Source organism: Pleurodeles waltl, chromosome 6 (genome assembly GCF_031143425.1).
Source record: "Pleurodeles waltl isolate 20211129_DDA chromosome 6, aPleWal1.hap1.20221129, whole genome shotgun sequence".
Lineage (NCBI taxonomy): Eukaryota > Metazoa > Chordata > Amphibia > Caudata > Salamandridae > Pleurodeles > Pleurodeles waltl.
In genome coordinates, this window is record NC_090445.1 from 1,434,932,284 (window position 1) to 1,434,957,831 (window position 25,548).

A 25,548-nucleotide genomic window follows, 5' to 3' on the forward strand; every position below is an offset into this window, starting at 1 on the left:
TTAGATAACGTGTGAGAATAACAACTCTTTGATGTACTCTAAATCTGACTTAACCTCTTTAACACATTGCAGCTGTAGATGTGGCATCCTTTTAACCTGATTATATTGCTCTTTTTTTTATCTGTGCCTTAGGAAATTCCGGGCTGGCACCTCCTGTCCGGATGCTACGGTCTAAGTGGCATAGCCAGCCCTTCACCAAGGGATCATACAGCTACGTGTCCATTGGATGCTCTGGGGATGACATTGATATCATTGCAAAGCCCCTTCCAGAAAACACCAATGTTTCCAAGGTAAATGCTTCCTTCGTGTGCAACCAGAGACTATAGGTACAGGCATAGATGGAGATTTTGGAATCCTATGAATCATGCTGAGACCACTGAATGTGTACTCTTAACTGTACCCATCATGAAGTACTTGCTTCAACTGCCTGAAGGCTATCCGCGTGGACACCACAGAGGTACCACAAATCCTTGAAGATTTTGCCACTGTTTTTGGCCTTTTGAGGAAACTGGGAAAAACCTACATTTTCCCGTTTGTTCCGACTCTTCCAGCTAGGAGAGTATGACTCAGGGAAACCGTACTTTAATGGGAGGGCACTACCTTTCACTATTTTGGTATCGGGGTATATCATACTGATATTGATTTGTAAGGTAGAAATCTGACAAGAACAGTGACAATCCTTCCTACTCAAGTGGCATCCTGGAAGATGCAGCAACTGGCTCCTTTTGGACTTATTGCTCTTTCCAGGATGGTGATTTTTACAGCAAACTTTATATTATTTCACCAATTTACCCTCCCCAGCAAATTTTCCGGGGGGACTAGATGTACTCTTGGAGAACTCCTATGCCATACAGGTCACCTAAGAAAGGCTCATGCCAAATTACCCCCCCCTGGTTGAGAAGGAAGTATCGAGGGCTCCAGATAACGAGCTCTGCTTCCTCTCAGTCTAACTTAAGTGGTTGAATTGGTGCCTGGCAGGACTCTTACATGAGGTGACGTTTACGAAGTGGTGCCTACTTAGCTCCAACAACCACAACTGTCTTATGGGTATGGGCTCCTGGTCCCAGAGCGCCCATCCACAGCTACTCTGAGTGACTCTGTGGTCCTACGCCCGAACCATGTTCACCAACAGAGCTCTCCCCTATGTTCCAGCCATACCGCACTTTGGTCTCCCTGGCCCTTGGGGCCCTCTTACTTGGGGAAACCTGTCACTGTGGCATTATTCCAACCTCATAACATTGAGATACCTTTTTGAGGTGGGCCACCTCTTTTCATTTGATGAACTATCAGACTAGTTCACCCTTAAGAGGGGTCAGTTCTTAAGTAACCATCATATCCAACACTCAGTAGTTGCTCATGCAATAAAGTGTAAGCACTCCATAGAATGTGGAATGATACGTATACCAGCCCATAGAATAAGGTGAGAGAGAAATACTCTACTGGGTGGAACTTAAGCCCACCCTTTATACGTAAAAGCAATGGTAAAAATAGATCCTGCAGACAGCTGTGGTGACACAGTAGACCTAAAATTGTCTGTCACATTAAGGATGCACGTGAACTTCTACATTCCCAGCATGCTGCGTACAGAAAGCCCCTCATTTCACTTTGATAATCCTAGAAGTACATTTCTTTTTCCAAGTCTGCTTATTTGCCAGGGCAGATTGTTTATTATTAGATTGTTTATTATTTTAAGGAAGATAGTCATGATAGAGGCGTGATATTTCAGGTATATAATCGTTCCTTCTCTATCCTAGGAATCTTAATTAACCCCATAAGTGTAGAGAATATAACAGCCAACCTCGCACTACTCCTGGGGAGCAGAAAATGTGAAGGTCTGGGAAACCCTTAGACGAATTACAGCTTCCCTTTTTAAGATCCCAACTCAGACTAGAGAGGAAGAGCTTTCCCTTGTATATAAGGAATGTGTTGGGGATGGCCCTTACTCCTGACATCAGGCTGTATTCTACAACCGTGGGGAACGGACAGCATCTATGGACACCTACTAACTCCTGGCATTACTGAGAACTAGATGTAGGTTATTTGATGGAGGTGTGCATTGCGTCGGTACCGCTTTGCTTTCTTACTCAAAATGGCATGCATCAGTTAAGGTGTAGGTTAAACAACATGTTTGAAGCCTGAGTGGGAACAAAAGACCCAAATCAGTAAGGTAGTTGTGTAAGAAGAAAATTGCTGTCTGATAAGCGCTTCAGTTAGTTAACCCTTTGTCAAATCCAAAAGAGTTAACAGCGATATTAACCTTAGCACGCTGAATAAACTTATTTTAATCTTCTACCTGTCCCAGGCCCTGTCTTGACCCTGGTAGGCAAACAGGTGTTTCCATATGAGTGGCATTGCAGTGACTCCGAAGAGTGCCCCATTGTCACGTGGCCAGAGGCATTCCCTAAGCCCTCCACCTACCTTAGATTCTTATGGATACTTCAAAACATAGATTCCTCACTTTTGAATACTCCCCAAACAACAACAAACTGGTTCTGGCGAATTTTGCAGCAGTGCTCCCATGAGCCACTAGATAGTGCTCCCCAGCTCTGCATTGGCTCCACATTGTCACTGAGGTGGTGGAGCAGAGGCACATACGTGACTCACTATAGTCTATGGGTGTGCTTCAGTTTGAATCCCCATTAAATCAACTGCACCAGACTCCTCTGCGTCCCAACCTTTATGTATCTGGGAGTACCTTTTGATAGCATATGCAACTTGACGCATTTAACAAAAAACAGCAAAACCCATTTTGAACAAACAATAGAGGCAATTATTAGGTTTTCTGGGAAGTTACGCTCCAAACTCCTAGATATGATGGCAAGTATTTACAAAGCACAAAGTTGTTCTCTTTTGATGTATGTATGGTGCAGGCATATTTGGGGGTATTGCAATACTTCGAATTTGTGGGCTAGCGAGAATGTGTTTTTGAGAAGATTGCTATCTGTTGCTAGTAGTGTGCCCACTTATGCCTGTCACAAGGAGCTAGGCCTACCATATCTGGAGATCATATCAAGATAGCTCCGCTTACGGCTTGATCATGTTCGCAGAATCTTACGGCAGATATATATCAAAGATCAGATCAAATTGTCAGGGAGGCTTAAACTTTCAATGCTCGACTTGACACAGAATCCTTCACTATGTGGGTAAGGAGTAAGGAATCGCAAGAGTTTAGCAATAAGAGAGTGGCTGCTCATCAAATTTTAGTTACTACAGATTGCATGGAGCCTTGCCTTTATTTATTTTTTACCACATCACCACCAAAGATTCTGTCTGCTTAAGTTTAGATTTAATATAGCCCATATGCTGGTCTCCTGAAAAAGAGATATCTATGGAGCACTAGGCCTTGAGTTATGCCCCTGTGATTCTCGATCAGATCAATCTGTTCAGGGGTGTGGAATTTATTAAAATATCTACTTGTCCAGGGGACAGGTTGCTTCTCAAATCTACTTGTCCTGTAAAAAGATCTACTTGTCCCTTTGGTGCCATGTAGTGTGGCGACAAATTATGGCAGCAATTAATAGCCTCTTTGATTATGCCAGGGCTACTACCATAGTAGGGCTTGAATACTTGCAGTTTCAATCCCTACTGTAGCAATTTCCTTATTTTGCCACCTTTCTGCAGATCTGCATACTAGGGCTGGAGGAAGCAGTAAGCAATAGTTCCAGGGCTGGAATGCCTTTGAGTCTGCAAACCTACTAACCTGCATGTTTTAAAGATTTTTACCAGCTTCTCTCTAATATTTTCCCATAATAAGAAAGGTTGGACATTTACTCCTGACAATGGCAGAATTAGACCTTCTTCCAGGGTTGGGAAGAAAGTGGCTGGAGGGAAAATGAACTTGCAAATGCTCAATAGATTTTCACATGAGCAAATCTACACCTCGTATTTACCCATGCTAAAATACAGTTCACAAATATTTTATTAGGGGTACGACATATACCATGGGTGCACTTTTGTGACTTTCTTTAAGAATTTGGGGCCACATGTAGGTAGGTTCAGATTTGTGACCTGCAAATTGCGAGTCGCAAATCCGAATGTGGGATGGTGTCCTTGACAGCATCTGTGATTCGCAATTTGCGACCCCCCTGCGAATGGTGGCCTGCTGGAGACAGCAGACCACCATGTCTGTGACTGCTTTTCAATAAAGCAGTTTTTTTTTTTTTTTTTTTTTTTGTAATGCAGCCCGTTTTCCTTAAAGGAAAATGAGATGCATAACAAAAACGAAAAATGAAACGTTTTCGTTTCATTTTTTCAGAGCAGGCAGTGGTCCACAGGACCACTGCCTGCTCTGAAAAAATGTTTACAGTGACATTCATAATGGGGAAGGGGTCCCATGGGGCTCCCTTCCCTTTGGCGAAAGTGTTAGCACCCATTTGAAATGGGTGCAAACTGCGATTGGTTTGCGCCCGCGGTCACAAAACGATCCTACATTGCACTGTGAGTCGCAATTAGGAAGGGAACACCCCTTACTAATTGCGAGTCGCAAACCCGTTTTGTGATTCGGTAACCAGGTTACTGAAACGCAAAACTGGGTTAGTGCATCTGATAAAGGTTTGGAGAGTAAGTACGAAACAAGGGGCTGGACTATTTTTCTGTGGTTTGAATACTGTAACCTCTTTATGCATGTCACTTTATGATTTAAATTTTTAATAGTGGAATACTTGTTTGTTGCTGGAAACTAAACTTTTCACTGCATATATTCATGAATTAATGCATGCAAAATTCATAATGTACAACTGCTATGATACAATGTTTGTTTATTATTGATTTATGTTATACATTCTTTTATGGTTGTATGAGCTGAATAAAGATTTAATTGATTGGTTGATTGAAGTAGCACCACTGCACTCTGATGTTAGTTCCTTTCTTTGTGTTTGCTGACATGGACCCGGAGGTCCACTGCCAACTTTGTTGGTTTTTCAACAATTCCCAAAAACTTTTTTTCACAGAATGCTCAGGAACGAAGTCCTCACCCAGCATGACAGAATTCAAGGCATGCCATGACTTCAGGAACCTTAAGTTGGTCACAGACCCATACAAGGTGTGCATTTGGTGCCAGGTTTCCATACACAACTCAAACTTGTATGACAACTGCACCTTAATTTCATGAACGGCAGGCAAAGTTGTGTATGTCTAAAACATGAAGAAGTTGAATCCTTCGTGCAGATCCTGGTCCATCTCCAAGTCATGGCCTTAGACTCCGTCCCTGTCACTGGCTTCTCCCGCCACTCCTCCGCTTCCCATTCCAAGTCCTCTGCTAAGTCAAATTCCAAGCACAAGTAGAACAAAAGCCAAGCAGGTCTTAAAACCTTCCAGCTACTCCGAATCCATAGAGAAGGCACAAGAGCATCAAGATGTCAGTCACCCTCCTTCAAGGTCACTGGCCACGGAGCCCATTCCTCAGTTGGTCCCGATGTGCCCTTGTCAACCCTGCAGCAGACTAAGGCATTCAAAGAGGTCATGCTGCAAAATGTCAGTGCGCTTCCAGCTTCCTCTGGTGTCTTTGGGCCCCACAAAACTGCAGCATCCTCCAATCAGGTAACTGCTGGTGTGTCCGTCCTTGGCACCATCTGTCCCCTCAAGACCCATTACCAGGCCATACTGACTGAGTACAGACTTTCAATCTGGCCCCAATATACAACCTGATATCGGCCAACTAAGTATCACTGTCAGCACCATTAGCACTGGGGGATGACTCCGTGCTGATGCCTATATCAAGGCTCTATCCCGCAATGGCTAATGCTCAACTGATTTTTACGCTGGGAGATTACAATGTAAAGCCAGTTGTCAGGCACCCTTCTCCTAACCCTCTGCCTCTTCTATATTCCAGCTGTCAGAGGTTGTACTATCTTTTTGCCACTGAGTCTGATGGTGTGCTAGAGCAGTGTGCACCAATGGATATTGATGATGAGCAGGATTACTTTCTCCTGCGTTATTACATTGATGATGCCTTTTACCTTGATTTACAGAACACCAATGGGTTTTGATTCCTCAGCTAAGACATAGCTTGACTTGCCACAAGAGTCATCCATTAAAAGAAAGTAGCTCAATTGCAGTGGTGGTTGACAACCGAGGTACTAGAATTACTGCCACCCTCCCCTGACACCAAAAAAAAATGTTTTGACCGATGTTTTACAGCCTGAGCCAGCAACGTCTGCACCCTTGCTCCCATTTATTGATGCCCTCACAGATACACTGATGGCTGCTTAATCGAAACCATAATCTTGCCCGCCTCTTGGTAAGCAGGTGGTCGCAAGCCATGATAAACCAGCACCCTGCAGATCATGACTTTTGCGCCAAGCACCCTACTGCAGGGAGTCTTATTGTACAGGCCTCGACCAGTTAGGTGAACCCTAACTGCTTTCCAACTAATCTGCCAGAAAGAGAATCCAAAAGGATTGATGTCTTTGGCAAACTTATGTTTTCCTCTTCTAGCTTGGCACTGTTTCATAATTGCAGTCTGTCTTTCTCAGACAATACACACATTTTCTTGTCCAGTGATATCTCGCTGGCAGTCCTGGAGGATCTTAAGACATCTTTGGTTCAGATGATACGTGACAGGGATGACACAGCCAACTGTGTATTCTGCGTGGTTTGGATACAACAGATAGTATTGGCAGGACAGTCAGCATTAGTGTAACCCTTCATAGACATGAATGTCTAGCAATGTACTTTCTTTGCTAATGGACATGCCCTTTGATGGGTCTTTCCTCTTCAAAATGTAGGTGGATTACCACTTTGCAAGGCTTTCAAGACAGCAGAGCTACAACACACATTTTGGGGCTGTAGACCTTTTCCCAATAATTCTCTACCAGTTCTGGAAATTTGTGGGTCTTTCTGGTGTATAAGCAGATACAGCCATCCTAGCCAGTGATACATCAGGCAGCCCTGTCCGCTCAGAGCTGCAGACACATATCAAGAAGGCAGTGAGCTGGCCAGCACCAGCCATCCAACTCCTCTTTCCCTGCTAAAACAGGCAACAAACTGCATTAGTTTGCCCCCAGTGGCACATGCCCAATTAGTAGATGTGGGATCCTCCCAGATTGGCAATCTGTCACATCCAACAGATGGGTCTTTCAAATTGTTCCAATAGGCCAAGCCCTACTTTTTCTTTCCACCTTGCCCTATATACCTTCCACACTAGAGTCAATTTCAGCAGGGCTTCTGTCCATCCTGCTACAGAAGGTATGCCTTGTGATCTCCAAAAGAGCCACAGACAGGGTACCGGACTCAAAGAAAGACCGGAGTTGCTATTATCTTTATTTCCTTGTCCATAAAAAATGACAGGAGCCTCAGACCGATCTCAGACCTCCGACCCCTGAAGCCTTCCTATGTAAGGACAAGTTCACAATCCTCGCATTGGCCTAGATCCTATCTGCTCTGGTCATGAGAGATTGGATGGTGTCATTGGGCTTGCACAGTGCGTATTTTCATAAACCCAAATGCAGGCCCCACAGACTGTTCCTGCAGTTTGAGGTGGGCCAAGAGTATTTTCACTTTACCTTGCTGTCAATCGACCTCACCTGGGTTGTTCACCAATATGATGGCAGTATCGTTGCCCACCTTCAAAGGTCAGGACCTTTCTCTGTGACTGGCTGATAAAGACAAGCTCCCCGCAGTCAGCCATGGACCACCTCCACATGACAGAGGCATTTCTGATTGTTACGAGCCAAAGTTCTGCTTGATAATCTCATAGAGGATTTCTTTCATTAGAGCGATTATAGACAGAGTTCAGGGCTTTTCCCATGCATCAACAAGTCTAGGACATTCAGGCTACGATCCTGATGTTTCGCACTCCATCCTGGATCCAGGTAAGGGTGGTTTTGATTCTTGGCCTCTGCCATGTGCTTCCTCATTGCCACCTACACCAGGTGACACATGTAAGCTGTGCAGTAGAGCCCAGAGTCCCAGTTGCTCAGCATCATTGTCGCCTTTCTCACACCATCCAGATGTCTGAGGGGATGGCTGCAGTGGTGGAAGATTGACCACAATTGGTCTTGCAACAGACTACTCTGCCTCCTCCACCTAGAGTTGTCTGAGTTTGGGAGGCTCCCTGGCTGAGGTGGAGATCCGAGGGTCTCTGGGCTCCAGCGGAGGACTGGCTCAACTTCAGTTTTCTAGAGCTGCAGGCCATTAATCTAGCACCAGAAAATCTTCCTTCAACCCCAAAGGCAACAAACAGGGTTGAGTGGACTCCTGCGTCAGGAGGCTTTGCTGCTCTCAACGCGGTTGGAGTGCCAGAGCATCTTTCTGGCTGCTAACAACCTGGCAACTTATCTGAATTCCAGAACGGATGAACTGGACAAACATCTGCCAGATCACGAGTGGTATCTACATCCTGAGGTGGTGCAGGATGTCCTTCCACCACTCAGTGGTGGGGTGGGGCGTGGGGGAGAGAATCCTGGCAAGATCTTTTCACCAATGTCAAGAAAGAATATTGTGGTTTTGGCAAGAACCCTCGACTGGAATAGGACCCCCCTCTACTCCTTCCCACTACTAGCTTTCCTGGTCTGAGTTCTTCAGAGGATCATAAACCAGACACAAGTCATCCTGGTGGCCCCAGATTGGGCCAGGTGAGTGTAGTAACTGGAGTATTTGTCCCCAGACCCGGCTACCACTGTACAAAGACCCCCTGTCTAAACAAGAGGGCAGGGTCCTCTACCTGAATATCTGCAGTCTACACCTTCATACATGGAGATTGAGAGGCTGCAAGTGACTAGGTTCGATTTGCCACCTGAGGCAATGAATATCATCCTCGCTGCTAAGTGATCCATGAAATACATTTATACGGGGTGCTGGTACAAATGTATAACCTGGTGGTGTTCCTGGGATACTGATCCTGTGGGATCTGAAAACCAATAGTCTTCTAAACCCCAGTTTTATTGAACCCCAAAATTTACCTTGTGCAGCTCAGCCTCACAAGTCTTCTCATTGATCTAACAGCAAGAGTCTACCCTCCCCGTCAATAGAATTTAGTATAGCAGAATCCTAAATAGAATTTGGGTCAACTCAAGAACTGAGTTTGAGATTTAAATGAATTTAAAAGGCTTAATACTGATTTGTCAAAAGGAGCATCACAGAAATTTGCATATATTGTTGTAAAGGTTAAGATACAGAATACAGAAAAAATTGATTATAGCTGAATTAAAAAAAAAACTCTGTAAATTCTAAGTGTCAAACTCGTAAAGAGCACTGACAGCATCCTAAGTGAGAAAAATTTCAACATAATCAAACACAATTTCAGGAGGAATAGGGAAGGTCTTCCCCCAATCCTTCTAAACCAGGGGTTTACTTCACAGTTATGCATATTATTTAATAAAACTGCAAACTCGGCATGGGTATGTCACATTGGCAAATCGGACACAATTTTGTAAACCTGAAAGGTTCTTAATACTAACCCATGTCTTCAGGTAAAAAATCTTCTGCTTGCTTCCTCAGCAACTGCACTCCGAGATGCACAACACAATGCAATATGAAACATTTTCTCAATAGCAGGCTCATAGAAATATTTTCTTCTTTACCCCTTCATCGGAAGTAGCAGTCTGAATCCATCAAAATGATACATCGGGTACACAATGGAAAGTTTCATTCACAATACATGCTTTCTAACACCACTGTCCATTTACATAATCGCTTTCCGTGTTCTGCAGAAACTGTAGGGAGAGAAGACTTGCAGAGGGTAACTGATTGGGAGGGGGAATGAGCTGGAGCAAACACCAAAAGCTGCATCCATTTTAAAAATAATGGTGTCGCACGCAGAAATGTGACATAACAAATGACACATTTTTCATCACACTTCTAAATCAAATCATATTGTTTTCAATGGAAATCATTACTTCATCTGTTATGGTCATATGCATCATTAAAATTACCAATGCACACAAATAATATTTACCCAAAATTGCACATCAGAAAAAAATCTTTCACAGCACCTTACCTTACCTGAGGCAAAGGTGATGACCATCCTTTTGTTTATTTTGCTTTTATCACAGTAAGGAATTTAAATGGGCACTGCAAAAGGTTATTTATCTTCCCTTTCGGCTTTTCCACATTTGACGGACCAAACATCTTTCTTCATGTGACCTGTTGCCATGAGATTTATGAGAGGTTTGACACACTTTGCCTCCAAAGCTGTTTGTGATGCCACAGTGGGAATTTAACTTGGTTTTGACATTCTTCATGGGCATGCTATTCAAGCCTATGAATAGGTTTTAGCTGCCTCTCCTGGCTATGCGGACTACCTTCCTCATTGCAATTACATCAGCTCATCACATGAGGGCACAGGCTATGCAACTCACCCTACAGTGTTTCTTTCAAACAAATTGGTGCTCCAGACTCAGATGACCTCCTTACCAAAAGTCAGTTATTCACTTCCATGTTGGCCAGTCGACCCCTCCACTATCATTCTTTGGTCCACCTCACTTGTCAGATGCGGCCGATAGGCTCCATTGGTTGTAAAAACAACAAGGTAATGGATGGGGGTGCTTGAATGGGGTGCTTGAATTGAGCTCAGCCAATGGTAATTACTTGGGCTGCATCCCAATCCATTGTTACTTTGCACACCATACCACCTCAGTTTGGACCCAGCCAGAGTTTAATTCTCTCTTGTGTAATATTTGTGTAATAGGTGTAACAGTCTCATTAGTCATTATTTCATTGACTTCTTGTGGTGAAAGACAGAGCCCTCGAGGAAGCCTATTTCTCTTCCAGGGGATCCTCATCAATAGTCATAAACATTGAATATTCCCGCCCTCGTGCGGGGGTCCCGGAGCATATATAAAAAACACACACATATAAGTATGAAATTTACACGAAAAATATAACATTTTTTAGTAGACAATTTTCATACCAGATTTATGTATACATGTGCACAACACCAATGAAGACTATATTAATAAACAGGCTAAAATGCTTTATTTCTACTGAGTTTTTTTTGTTTTGTTTTTTGTTTTAAAAACACTCCCTTTTATAATTATAAGAAGAAACTTTCCAAAACCCCATAGCTGGGCCTAGGAAAAGCAGCAGTAACAACACATATATGAAAAAAGAGAAAAAACTACACTGAAAACAATGGAGCATTATTAGCCAAATATTTGGCACCGTGCCTTTAAGACCCTGAGCACCTCCAGTATCCCACCATGCCTTAGGGGTGAAGGAGAGGTGACAGTTGGTTCACAGTTAGGTCAGTTCTTTTTTCCGGCTTCTTCTGAGAGGAACCTGGAGTATTGAGCGCTCAATGTTTCTGAGTTTTTCACAGAAAAATATTCAAAAACAGTGTTTTTCTACCTTCACTCGACGTTTTTCACCTTTGTCTGAGTGAGGGGATTTTTTCCTGACTGGAAAATGCCTTCTCTTTTTGTGAAGTGCCCTTCCTGTGGGAAGAAGGCGGCCCAGTCTGATCCACACTCTCTCTGTGTTGTGTGTTTGCCTCAGAGCCACTGCCCTGACACATGCAGACACAGCAAGAACATGTCAAAAAGGACTCTTAAAGACAGAGAAAATCAGGCTTCATGGTCTTCATGAGAGGCAAAAAACGTCGTCCTCTTCACTTCCCAGGCAGTCAACAAGCCATTCTCAGGAGAGACAGGCTAGATCGACGTCAGCTGGTAAGAAGGTGCCTGTCTGTTCCCCATCGACGTCCTCGCTGCCACCGTCGCATCGTCACAGATCGCGGTCAATGGCAACCCGACCGACGTCAATGGATACGACGTCGAAAGTGCATAGCCACCATAAGGGCAGATCTCCGTCGACGGCAACCCACCGATCGACGTCGAACCAGCACCGCCGTGCTCGTACGCCATCGAAGGCCTCACATCCCTCGACGGCACAGAAGACGACGTCGATCGCCTCAACGGCGAGAGCAGAGACTTCCGTCATCGGCGGCCCATCACTTGACGGCAAAGCATACGACGTCGAGCCGATCACATTCAAGGGACCACTGGTCACCTTTGAGGCGCTAGACGTCGAGATCTGCGCAGTCCATGGTACTTCCTTCTACGTCGGTACACCTTTCGACGTCGAGACAGGTGCTGCCTATCTCGCAAGTTGAGGAGCATCAGCAACCACGGGCTGACAAGAACATCACTTCAACGAGTGCAGTGGTCTCCATAAGGAGTGGATCGTCTAGGCGGTCAAGAGCCGCATCGTCTTGGCACATCTCGCCCATAAACCTATCGCCAAGGTGGTTGGAGAGTCTTAACAAAACACCTGTTTCTCCAGACTCTCAATACTCGCGAATGTATTCACCATCGGTTTCTCTCCCGAGGACACGATCGCCAACGGTGCATACAGAACGGGCTCGTTCTACGTCTCACCAGTCTGCCACTAGGCCTCGGCGCACTGCAACAAGATCTAGGAGCAGGTCACGCTCACAGAGAAGATCAAGATTGCGCCGTCACAGAAGGTCTCCTTCTTGGTCCACATCGTCAAGGTCTTCAGTAAGAGGGTACTCCCCGACTACGACGGATTCTCCACCAGTTACTTTCCCCGGTGGACGACATCGCAACTTTCAACGAGGTGCTTCTCAGGGGAGCACAAAAGCTGAATATTGAGGTCCTGGAACCTTCAACCTCCTCGTCTGTAATCTTTGAAACCCTGCAACACAGGGCGGTTTCAAAGAAATTGTTACCGCTTGTGCCTGGTCTTCTCCAACCAACCATGGAGACTTTTTTTTAACTCCAGCAAACCTCCGTTCAGCTCCCGCTAGGATCTTAAAGAAATACAAGGCCCCTGATCAAGATCCTTCGTTTCTCAGGGCTGATCCACCACCAGACTCAGTCATATTGGCCGCAGCCCGTCAGACGCATTCAGTGGTGTCATCCTCTACGGTTCCACCGGACAAGGAGAGTAGACATCTGGACTCTCTGGGGAGGAAGATGTGTGGCACGGCGGAATCGGTGATGGTCTCCAGCGCCTCCACACTCCTAGGCAGATATGATCGGTCACTCTGGGACTCGCTGAGCAGGTTTGCAGATGCTGCATAGAGAGGACAGGCAGGATTTTCAGGAGGGAAGTCTGGTGTCCAATCAGATCATCAGTGCGGCAGCAGATGGTGCAGACTTGGCAGCACATGGTTACGCGCATGGGGTTTGTGCAAGAAGATCTTCCTGGCTGAGGCTCACAGGATTAAAGCAGGAAGCGCAACAGCGTATCATGAATCTTCTGTTTAATGGAAACTCGCTATTTGGAACCCACACGGATGATGAGATGGCACGTATGAATGCGGAGGTCGACACCATGAGGGCAGTGGGCCTCGAGAGGAGGAAAGACTTCAGGCAAAGATACAGGCCTTACGACAGGCGCCCGTTCCAACAGAGGGTTCAAACCCCTCATTGGTCCCAGAGACCACAACAGAAACAAGGGTGTCCCCTCTTCCAGTCTTGCAAAGCCACAAGAGACCGAGGATCAAGCAGACCTCAGCAGTCTACCCCAAAGCCCCCCAAAACAATGAGGATTTGCTTCCCTTAATACCGTACACCACTCCGGTTAGAGGAAGTATCACAGCGTTCATTCACGAGTGGCATGGCATAACAAAAGACAAATGGGTGCTGAACATTGTAGAGAGTGGATATTCTCTTCTTTTCCGACAACCTCCACCTCATTTGCCACCAACCAAATCGAGACCTGCTTACATGAGTTTATTACGCAAAGAGGTTCGCACTCTGTTACAGGAAAAAAACGATAGAAAAGGTGCCAGCCGCACAAAGAGGAAAGGGGGTATACTCCTGCTATTTTCTAGTAGCAAAGAGGGGTCGGGAAGGAGTCTTCAGACCGATTCTAGACTTGAGGCTGCTGAACAAATACATAAGGAAGCAAAAGTTTAGGATGCTGGCTCTTTACCAGATTTTCCCTCAACTGCATCGAGGAGACTGGATGTGCTCCATGGATCTGCAGGATGCGTATTTTCATATCCCGATCATTCCCAAGCATCGGAAATTTCTACGATTTGTGATAGCCTCCCAACACTATCAGCTCAAGGTGCTTCCTTTCGGCCTAAAATCTGCCCCTCGCGCATTCTCCAAGTGTGTAGCAACAATAGCGGCGCATTTAAGGAAGCAGAAAATCTTCATTTATCCATACCTAGACGACTGGCTACTGAAAGCCTCCTCTCCGGAACAAGCGAAAAAGCATCTAGACATTGTGCTCAGTGTTTTCCAATCTCTAGGTCTGCAAGTCAACTTCCAAAAGTCCACCCTCATCCCAACACAAACCCTCCACTACCTGGTCGCGATACTGAATACAGAGCTCGAAAGAGTGTATACTTCGGAGGAACGACTTATCAATAAGGAGGAAGTGTCAAGACCTTCTGGGTTCCCCAGCGCCTACGGCCCGTCAGGTGACATCTCTGTTGGGCTCCATGGCCTCTTGCATTTTCATTGTCCCGAACGCCAGATTGCATATGAGACCTCTTCAAGAGACTCTAGAGGAAAACTGGAATCACCACACAGGCCACTGGGAGGACAGAATGCTTCTTCCGGTAGGAGCGCGGCACTCATTACAATGGTGGATGCGCAGACATCACCTTTCAGTAGGAGTTCCGTTTTATCACCCAATCCCGTCCGACACTCTGGTAACGGATGCATCGCTTCAGGGCTGGGTAGCTCATCTGGGTTCCCTTCAAGCTCTGGGCTTGTGGTCCAGCAAGAGAAGTCATACCATATCAACCTGCTGGAGCTCAGAGCGGTCCATCTGGCTCTCAAAACGTTTGCTCCATCGATGCGGGGAAAGTCTCTCCTGGTGCAGACTGACAATACGACAACAATGTATTATATGAACAAGCAAGGAGGGACGAGATCCCGGCCACTGTCTCTGGAGTCTCAAGCCATTTGACATTGGCTCATAGCGAGGGGAATGTCTTACAGCAATTCACCTGTTTGCAAATGAGGTAAACAAAAAATGCCCAGACTTCGCGTCCAGATTCTACCGTCCGGGGTCTCGAGGAAACGCTTTTCCACTGATTCCCCGGATACCAGCAGTGATAAACAAGCTCGACAGATCCAACACCAGAATGATTCTTATAGCCCCGCAATGGCCTTGTCAGTTCTGGTACACGGATCTCCTCAACCTGTCAGAACAATCGAACAAGAGACTGCTGTGCAGACCGGATCTCCTTTGCAGGCTAGGAGGCAAGATACTTCACCCCAACCTTCCCTCTCTGAGCTTGACGGCATGGCTCCTGAATTCCTACAGTATGGGCATCTAGGGCTCTCGCAGGAATGCATGAACATCTTAAAGGAGGCCAGAAGGCCTTCCACGCGGCGCTCTTACGCGTTCAAGTGGAAGAGATTCTACATATGGTGTCGTCAGCAGGGTCAGAATCCCATTCTGGCTCAGGAGGAGGTCATATTGTCTTTACCTGCGCCATCTGGCGAAATCAGGTCTGCAAGTGTCATCTATTAAGGTACATTTATCTGCCATTACAGCCTATCGTAAGTCACCTTCTCAGGAATCCTTCTTTACAATGCCAGTAGTCAAGGATTTCTTAGGAGTTTTGAAGAAGGTTTTTCCACCCATTCGAAAACACTCGCATCCATGGGAACTGAACATAGTATTATCTAGACTCATGGGCCCTCCTTTCGAGCCTATCCACAAAGCTTCTTTACAACACCTTACGTGGAAGACAGCTTTTCTCGTAGCTATTCGGCGAGGAGGGTCAGTGAGATTCAGGCTTTGTCCTCTAAGGAACCGTACACGGTTTTACATGGAAATAGAGTGGTTCTAAGAACTCATCCATCATTCTTACCGAAGGTGGTGTTGGATTTTCACATTAATCAGACTATTTCACTACCAACTTTTTTCCCCAATCCGTATACTCCGGCGGAGAAAGCTTTGCACTCCCTGGAAGAGTGCCAAAATGTTACCTGGATAAGACTAAATTGATTAGACGATCTCACCACCTGTTTGTAAATTACGGTCATATGAGAACAGGCGATGCAGCTTCAAATCGAACCATATCTAGATGGATAGTTTCATGTATTGTTACTGCATATCAATTGGCTAACATGCAGTTATTGGCTAGGCCTAAGGCTCATTTGACATGAGGAAAAGCGGCTACTGCGGCCCTCCTTAATAATGTTCCAATCTCTGAAATCTGTAAGGCTGCTACATGGAAATCTGTACATACATTTACTAGGCATTACTGTTTGGACTCCGATGCCAGAGCAGACGCTCAGGTTGGGCAAGCGTCTCTGAGAAATTTGTTTGCATAGTGTATGTCTTTTTCCTACACTTCTATTAGACAGTCCGCAGAGATAAGGGATGGGCTTGCTAATCTATTCAATGTTTATGACTATTGATGAGGATCCCCTGGAAAAGAAGGATAAGATACTTACCTGTAAATCCTAGTTCTCTTCCAGGGGTATCCTCATCCAAGTCATAAACAACCCACCCTCTTCCCCGGACGCAAGTTTCCTAGAAGTGCAGGACAGACCATCTCTCTAATCTGTTGGATGCGTTGTCACCGTAAAAAAGTATTGACCTAACTGAACCAACTGTCACCTCTCCTTCACCCCTGAGGCATGGTGGGATACTGGAGGTGCTCAGGGGCTTAAAGGCACGGTGCCAACTTTTGTGGTTCTGCTGTATTAACCTGCATGCAGCCTATTGGCTAATAATGCTCCATTGTTTTCAATGTAGTTTTTTCTCTTTTTTCACTTGTTGCTACTGCTTCTTTTCCTGGGCCCAGCTATGGGGCTTTGGAAAGTTTCTTCTTATAATTATAAAAGGGAGTGTTTAAAAAAAAAAAAAAAACCTCCATAGAAATAAAGCATTTTAGCCTGTTTATTAATATAGTCTGCATTGCTGTTGTGCACATGTATATATTAATCTGGTATGAAAATTGTCTACTAAAAATGTTATATTTTTCGTGTATATTTCATACTATTCAAAGTTTATGACTTTGAGGATACCCCTGGAAGAGAACTAGGATTTACAGGTAAGTAACTTATCCTTCCTGCAAATGTCACTCAGATCTCTGCAATGTGCGTTCAGCAGGCTGAGTTATCCTACTAGATTGGTTTGAATATTTTTTCACAAGCTCTGTAGTGGTCCTTCCTCTTAAATCTGTTTGTGGGGTTGAGGGGGGCATAAAATATGGAGTTGGGTACCAACTGCTTCAGTGGATTGACCTTATGCTCCGAACCTCTGGTCTAGCTGGACTGGGACATAAACAGGCTTTGGCAAAGCCAATAGGGCGAGCCTATGCTAGAGCTATTTCCTTTGCCAATGTGTTTTAGCCATGTTGTCCACCAATGCAGCTGCTGCTAAGCATGGTTAAAAGTTAGTGGGATAGAGTAGAGTGGCATGGAGTGCATAGAGTGGAATGACAGTGGAGTAGAGTGTTGTAGCATGAAATGGCAGAGTGTTGTGAGTTGCATAGAATGCATACACTGGAGTGGCATAGAGTACAGTGGCATCGGCGTAGAGTATTGCAGAGTATAGTGACGTAGAGTACAGTGGCTTTGAGTGCAGTGACATTGAAATCAGCGGCGTAAAATGCGGCGCTGTAGAATGCAATGGCGTAGATTAGAGTGGTGCATAGTAGAGCAGAATAGATTGGGGTAGAGTGGCATTGAGTGCAGACGGCAGTGGCACAGAGTAGAGTTGAGTGTCATAGAGTGCAGAGTATATTTGAGTTTCATAGAGTGCAGTGGCGCAGAGTGGTGTAAACATGTGGGCATTGCATCACCTAGTTTAAGGATTTGTTTTGATCATATTACAGTATTTGTTTCCAGCACACTTCAGAAATAACAAAAAAAAATACTTCATTTGTGTGTTCCTAATTCTGATATATTCTGAATACTTACAAAGTTCATTTAAATATTGTTGTGTGCTAGGAAAAAAAACTCTTTCCTGTCACCAGTATCCAGCAAGATTGCCAAATAAATCCTCTCACTAAGTCAGAGGGAAGAAAAGTAAACAAGCGCCCTGGGAAGACAGTGCCTTACATTTGACCTCTGTATATGAATGCACAGCAAATGTGACGAAAAAACAAGGTTTGAAGGCCTGTTAACAGAAAGCGAGTTCGTGGAAGAATACCATAAACACAGTTTAGGCAACTAGAAGGACCCGAAGAGCCTAAAGGAAATAAAGCCAGCAAATGAAAAGCCAGAAAGTGTGAGATACAAACCACAAAGCTAATGGTAATCCGTGAGCTGAATGCATTTCTTGGTCAACTTTCTGAAAGTCCTCAAGATGTCCTTAGCAAACAGACCGCTATGCTGCCTGGTAGGTTTCGACCTAAAAAGCAAGCACTGGCAGACTGATGTCCATGGCACCCAGTGGCATCAGCTGGGTAGATACCACAAGATGAAACGGAATGAAAATTAAAGTGTTGCTTTACCCAAAAACAGGTGCCCCTTCATACTAATTATGAGGCACTTCATGGGAGGATTGTGATGCTAACATGTACATTGCATGCTTTTTTTTAATAAATATTAATGTTCTTGTACTAGAGATGGTCGCACAGTTCGGACCTAGCCAAATGGTCATTAGAGCGCTTCAGGCAGAACATAGGATTCTGTGACAATATATGTTTGTTACAGATGCAGGGCAGACATTTACTAATGTTGGCATATTATAAACCTCATTGCAGAAAAAGAGGACCTCCTGCTACCAATATATTTTCCTAGGGCAGGGACAATATGAATATTGTAACAGAAACCCTGACAACCGAACTTATTCCCTTGTCAGTTCACGTGACATTTATGGCTAGAGAATAAACTTAACATTCATATCTTTATTAAAATGAACAGTGCAATCCGTTTCTTAAATATTCTCATGACAACAATGTTTCATGGTTGCTTTTTGTGCAATTCTCTAACATTTAAAACCATACTATAAACCCAAACTTTCTCACCAGACATGCCATCTTACCATCATACTCTCTTCCATCCCCAGTCAGCCTTCTTCGTTTCAATTTTCCTTTATATGATCTTAGCATTCTATATTATTTCAAAGTATGACATCCTAATGGGCAGTTGTTGGGGCTTATATTCTTTATCACAAATCGTTGAATAATAATTTAAAACATCATTCCCTTTTAAACGGTACAATTTTCCTTTATTATTTCAGCATTTTGTATTCTTTCAAAGTATGACATCCTAATGTGCAATTGTTGTGGCGTATATTCTTTACACGCGTTTTGGCAAACCAACGCATTCTTCAGGAAAACCACGTCCAGACCTTTGCCTTGTCGATTGCCAATCTTTTAATTTGAGATGTTCAAGTCCAATGGGTTAGTTAGTTCTTGAAAATCACTCCTCTAGATATCGAAAGTGGAAGAACATACTGTCCGATAGGATGGCTGACCATCTGTAGTTTTCACGAACTTCCCATAATTTAGCCCTTCCGTCTGTTGTCCTTGATGAAAGGATTAACGGACAGCAATTGTCTGTAATTTTAGCATTTCACCTAAAGGACAAAATGTAATTAGAACAGATCAGTTTCCGTAGAGGGATTAAAAGGCAGGGAGTCTTGTGTGCTCTGAGGGAGGGAGGGAGAGGCAGACAGATAAGAAACAAACCTTTTTGCCAGGATGTCTTCTTCCCTAAAGAAATGCAAATTTGCGCAACTGGTGAATCTGCAAATGCAAAGGGGCTTGGAAACATATATTGACTTTAATCAAAGGAGTCACTTGAAGCTTTCTGATGGCAAAGATATTTTCTTTTAGAGAGGTACTATGAGGGAGTTCGAAGGTGAGCTGTGGAGTGTGTGGTTTTAATGGACTGTTATAAAAAATGTTAGCACAAGGTATAATCTGTGCATTATTGACATTTATATTTTAGAAGGACTTTTTTTTATTTACCCTAAATGTATTTGCGCATTTTGTAGCAGCCTTTATTATGATGTGTGTAATGCATGTTCAAAATAAGGACTTAAACATTCACAGTTCTTTCAGGGACCTCAGTACCTCATAGTACTAGCAAACATTGGCAAAGCCAATGGGTCTTGTGTACGCAAGAGTTATTGGCTTTGCCAATGTGTTTTAGCCATTTTATACACCAGAGTGACTGCTGTTCAGCATGACTAAATGTTAGTGGCATAAAGGAGAGTGTTGCGAAGTGTTGCAGAGTGCAATGACAAGGAGTTGAGTAGAGTGTTGTGAAGTGGATCGTCGTGTTTAGGAGCGGCATACTGTAGAGTTGTGTAAAGGGGCATATAGTGGGGTGGTATGCAGTGGAGTTGACTGACGTAGAATGCACTGGTGTAGAGTGTTGCAGAATATAATGGTGTAGAGTGAAGTGGCATTGAATGCAGCGCCATAGAATTTGGCGGCGTACAATGTAGTGTCATAGGATGCGGCGGCATAGATTAGAGTGGTGCACAGTAGAGTGTAGGGGTTCAGAGCGGAGTGGTGCAGACTAGAGTGGCGTAGAGTGCAGTAGCGTAGAGTGCAGCATAGACTTGAGTGGCATAGAATGCATTGGTGTGGAGTCGTGCAGAGTAGAATAGCGTAGAGTGGTGGAGTGCAGAGTAGAGTATAGTGCTGTAGAATGGAGTGATGCAGAGTAAAGTGGCATAGAGTGCAATGGTGTAGAATGCAGGAGTAGAGTGGTGTAGGGAACAGTGGCAGAGAGCAATGTTGTAGTGTCAGTGCAGTGGAGTAGTGGCACAGGAGCAGTGGCGTAGAGTACAGTGGTGCTGAGTAGAGTGCAGTGGGGTAAAGTGCAGTTGTTTAAAGTGCATTGGTGTAGAGTGCAGTGGCATGGAGTGGCATACAATAGAGTGGCAGGGAGTGCAGTGGGTTAGAGTGGTGCAGTGGCATAGAGTGCAGAGCAGACTGGAGTGGCATAGAGGGCAGTGGTGAAGAGTGGTGTAGAGTGGTGCAGTACAGAGTAGAGTAGTGTGGAGTGATGCAGAGTAGAGTGGCATAGAGTGCAGTGGTATAGTGTATTGGTGTAGAATGCAATAGTACATAGAGTGGTTTAGAGTACAGTGGCAGAGAGTGCAGTGTTGCAGAGTAGTGTCAGTGCAGTGTTGTAGAGTGGCATAGAGAGCAGTGGCATAGATTACAGTAGTACAGAGCAGAATGCAGTGGTTTAGAGTAGAGTGGCATAGAGTGCAGTGGAATAGAGTGGTGTACGGTAGAGTGGCAGAGAGTGCAGTAGAGCAGTGTGGGGCAGTGGCCTCGAGGGCAGAGTAGACTTGAGTGGCAGAGAGTGCAGTGGAGTAGAGTGGTGCAGTGCAGTGCAGAGCAGATTATAGTGCTGTAAAGTGCAGTGGCGTAGAGTGGAGTTACGCAGAGTAGAGTGGTGTAGCTTGTATTGATGCATAATGCAGTAGTATAAAGCACAGTGGTGTAGAGTATAGTGGTGGTGACTGCAGTGTTGCAGAGTAGTGTCAGAGTGCAGTGGTGTATAGTGGAGCAGAGTGGCATAGAGAGCAGTGGCATAGAATACAGTGGTGCACAGTAGAGTGCAGTCGCATATAGTGCAGTTATTTAGAGTGCACTTGTGTAGAGTGTATTTAAGTAGAGTGCAGTGTGGCACAGTGGCGTAGAGTGCAGTGGTGTAGATTGTTTAAAAGTAGAGTGCAGTGGCATAGAGTGGAGATGTGCATGGTAGAGTGCAGTGGCATAAAGTAGATTGTTTCACAGTAGAGTGAAGTGGCGTAGAGTGGAGTTGTATAGAGTGTAATGGCATAAAGTAAAGTGGTGTAGAGTGCCGTGGCATAGAGTGCAGTGGTGCAGAGTAGAGAGTGACGTACAGTGTATTAATGTAGACTGCAAGGGCATAGACTTGAGTGTTGGAGTAAAGTGCACTAGCATAGAGTGTATTGACATAGAGTGCTGTGTTGCAGAGTGGAGTTGTGTGGAGTAGACTGGTTTTGCCTAGACTGGCGCATAGCGTGCAGAGGCACAGAAAACAATGGTGTAGAGAGACGAAAAGTGCATTGGCCTAGAGTAGAGTGGTACAGAGTAGAGTACAGAGGCATAGTGTGAAGTAGCATAGAGTGGAGTGGTTCAAAGTGGAGAAGAGTGCAGTGGTGTGGAGTGGTGCAGAGTAGAGTGAAGTATGCATGGTATGGTGGTAACACATTTTTTATTGAAATGACCATTACATTTGCACAGACAGACAGTTTTTCAGATAAAATTATACAGTGCACAGACGATGATGGGTGAATGCATCACCTAATGTACAGATTTTTTAAATCATATAAAGTTATTTGTTTTCAGCACAGTTCATAATTAACAAAAATGTGCTTCATTTGTACTCCTAATTCTGATATATTCCGAAATCCTTGCACAGTTTATTTAAATGCTGTCATGTGATACAAAAAAAACTATTTTCTACCCCCAGTATCCATCAAGATTGTCTCATGAATCCTCTCACTTTGAAGTCAGAGAAATAAAAGTAAACACTAAGGCCCTCATTTCAACATTGGCGGTCGGCCGAAGCCAACTGCCAATATTGGACCGGCAGTCGGCCGCCTATGCGTCCAGGAATCTGCCAGCCGCATTTGGACATCCTAATGGAGCCGGCGGCAATGTGGCGGTGCGGCGGGTGCAGCAACACCCGTTGCGCTTTCCACTGTGCCAAACAGACAGTGCAAATCGCGATGGGGCTGTGCCTGGGGGCCCCTGCACTGCCCATGCTAAGTGCATGGGCAGTGCAGTGGCCCCCCAAGATCCCTCACCGCCAGCCTTTCCATGGCGGTGTTTACCGCCACGGACAGGCTGGCGGTAGTGGGAGTCGAAATCCCCAGGGCAGTGCTGCTTGCAGCGCTGCCCTGGCGGATTGCGACCGCCTGGACCGCCATGGCGTTATACCTCCGGTCCCGGCAGTATGACCGTGGCATTCCCGCCACGGTCATGATATGGCTGGAAGTACCGCCAGCCTGTTGGCGGTACTTCCGCCACTTTAACCATGGCCGACCGCCAGGGTTAAAATGAGGGCCTAAGTTCCCACCGAAGAAAGAGCCTGATATTTTACCTTGTTCTTTGAATGAACAGTAAATGTGATGAGATAAGAACAAGATTTACAGGCCTGCTTACAGAAAGGGAGCACTCGGAAAGATACTGTGAATAAGGTTTGGACAAGGGAAAGGCACAAACTCAAGCTGCATAGCTTAAAACAAATCAAACCAGCAAATTGAAAGCAACAAAATGTGAGTTACAAACCACAATGCCAGTGGCAAACAACGGGCATAATGTATTCCCAAAGAAGCTCTATGAATGTACTTAAAAGTGACAGCCGTGGGATACTTTGTGGGGAAAGTCCAGTATATTAGTCCAGTCTGTATCTTGTAGAAATTTGGCCACATCAATCACCCAGGTAGTATGACATTTGCAGGTTGCAGGAAAGATCTGTACACCCATCTTATCTGTTTGCCGCCATTCCCTGTGGTGTAGAGCTTCTGGCACACCTGGTGTAGGGTTAGTGCTAGGTGGCAGAAGTGAAATAGGTCATTTAATATCATTTAATTATTGTTTAAGGTAGTTGTAAGTAACGAGTTGACCGGGGTGTAGATGGCAGTCTGCCAAAAGGGTTTGGAAATTTATTACCTCGACGTCCAGAAACAGTTCACCCAATTTTAAGACACCTGCAGCATGCCACTGATGGAGTTGTTCGATTGGTAAGGCCTAGCAAAGGTAGTGCAGGAACATAGGGTTTCTTTGTGTCAGTGAGTTTATAGGTTCTAGCAAGGCAAGAGAAAGCTGTGCGTGATAATCCCGGATGGTGTGCCATAGAATGGTCAATAGGGAACAACGAGCAGTGCAGTAAGCCCTCTTTAAAAGTCTTTACAGGTAAACCCCCATCTCATGCAGGGTGTCAGCAGACAGCCAGCAAGCCACCCATTGGATCTGTGCAGCTAAATAATGTTCTAAGTCCAGCAGGCCTAATCCACCTGCAGTCACGGGTAGCTTTAGAGTGGAAAGAGCTACCCGACGGCACCCCAGCGACCAAATCAGATGTGTGGCGTGTCTGAAGAAGGAATGAAGGACGAGCAGGGGAAGGTTTTGCAAAATAATACTATCATCGGGGTAGCACACCATCTTCACTAATGCCACTTTGCCCACTACAGAAGGCAGAAGAGAAGACAAAAAAGCAAACTGGGCTCGGAGGGACCATGACGCTCTGCTGAGATTTCCATCCTACAAATCAGTGGGGAAATGGTATTAATCAATAGGTATCGAAAGGTAACTGGTTTTCAGTTCAATCTGAGGTCTAATTTTATATAATGGGGAAAACAGTATCATATGTTAGACACCAGTTACATTTCAAAATCCTTCTCATGTTCTTACAGTTTGTTTGTGCAATTTACATACCAAATATTTTGAAGAGTATGTGTACCAAATATTTTGAAGAGTATGTGTACTGACACTTAGGGATAACCCAGATCACTGGTTTGGCTTTTGCTCAATTGCAGAACCATTTTAAGACATGGGCAGAGCAGGCAATTGCCTTGCACAACCTTGCAAGGGGTCTGCCCTCTGCTCACCCTTCACCCTTCGGACCAATGCTTCAGAAGAGTTTGCCAGGGTGAGTTGGTGCTGCTTGTTCAACTATTTGACAGTGCCTCTTCTGTTTCTCTCCTGTCTGCAGAGACAATTCCCCAGGTACGCAATACCTTCCGATAGTCTTAGTGAACTCATCTTGTCTGACTTTAGGAATCGTCCCACCTTGTTCTTCTCTTCCTTATTTATCCAGTTCGTAGCAACAACCCTTTGAATCAGTTGCCCTGGATCTTCCATTTGATCTCTATTTCATCCTCCTCTTTTATTATCTTTGACTGGTAGTACGGCTCCCAGTTCTAAGATAAATGTAGTGTCCCGGACGTACCCCCAGTTCTGTGAGACTACAGAACAGATCTCGGTACCTCACATCCTGACATTAGGTGTGAGACTGTCGCCCACACCTTCTGCTCTTTTATTAATTTTTTTTTTGTTTTAGGTTGAAAGTCCACTGGAGGTTAAGATGAGCCAGATGTTTTTGTTGAACCTGTTTAAACTAGCATAAGGTTACTTACCTTAATGTTTCCCAAACTGTTGCCATGGGTTTTAAAATGTTTAGAAACAAATCCAAATGTTGCTGTTGCTTTCTGTCCAAAAAGGATTAGGTAGATTTGGGTAGGGGTGATGTCCTTGATACAGTGCTGAAGGGCATTAATTTACTACTGAACAAGGTCCTAATGTGACACATGAATGTAGCATACCACGAGGCAATCACAAAAATAATACTGTGAATAAATAGTGTTATGTAAAAAAAAAAGTAAATAAATGCTCTGATAACGAAATGGGGTATGGCCTCTCTTGGGTGTGTCTGTAAAACTGACATTTGTTCTTGAATTTTGACCCTTTCTCCTGAATTTTGACCCTTTGTCCTGAATTTTTTACAGTCCTGTCCAGAATTTGCCTCGATGCCAGGTGATTACCCTACTGTCCACGACTGCCATATAAGCAATGTTTCAAATGGGGTGGCAGGATACCATCCACATCTTGTTTCTCCTTAAATACGCAGAATTCAAACAGCCGAAGCCTCAATTCAAGCTTGCGACTAGATGATGGTAGTATGGCACGTCTGGTGGGACTAGTTGCGAGCTTGAAGC

The 25,548-nt window shown here is 44.7% G+C and overlaps 1 protein-coding gene across 2 annotated transcripts in view; it reads left to right on the forward strand.

Moving 5' to 3' along the window:
• PAOX (polyamine oxidase) overlaps positions 1–25,548 on the forward strand; it is a 283,185-nt gene that overhangs the window by 247,771 nt on the left and 9,866 nt on the right. For both annotated transcript variants that reach the window (XM_069240820.1, XM_069240821.1), the window contains exon 7: positions 133–290. In XM_069240820.1, the coding sequence (XP_069096921.1) occupies positions 133–290 (158 nt within the window). The remainder of the gene's footprint in view (positions 1–132; positions 291–25,548) is intronic.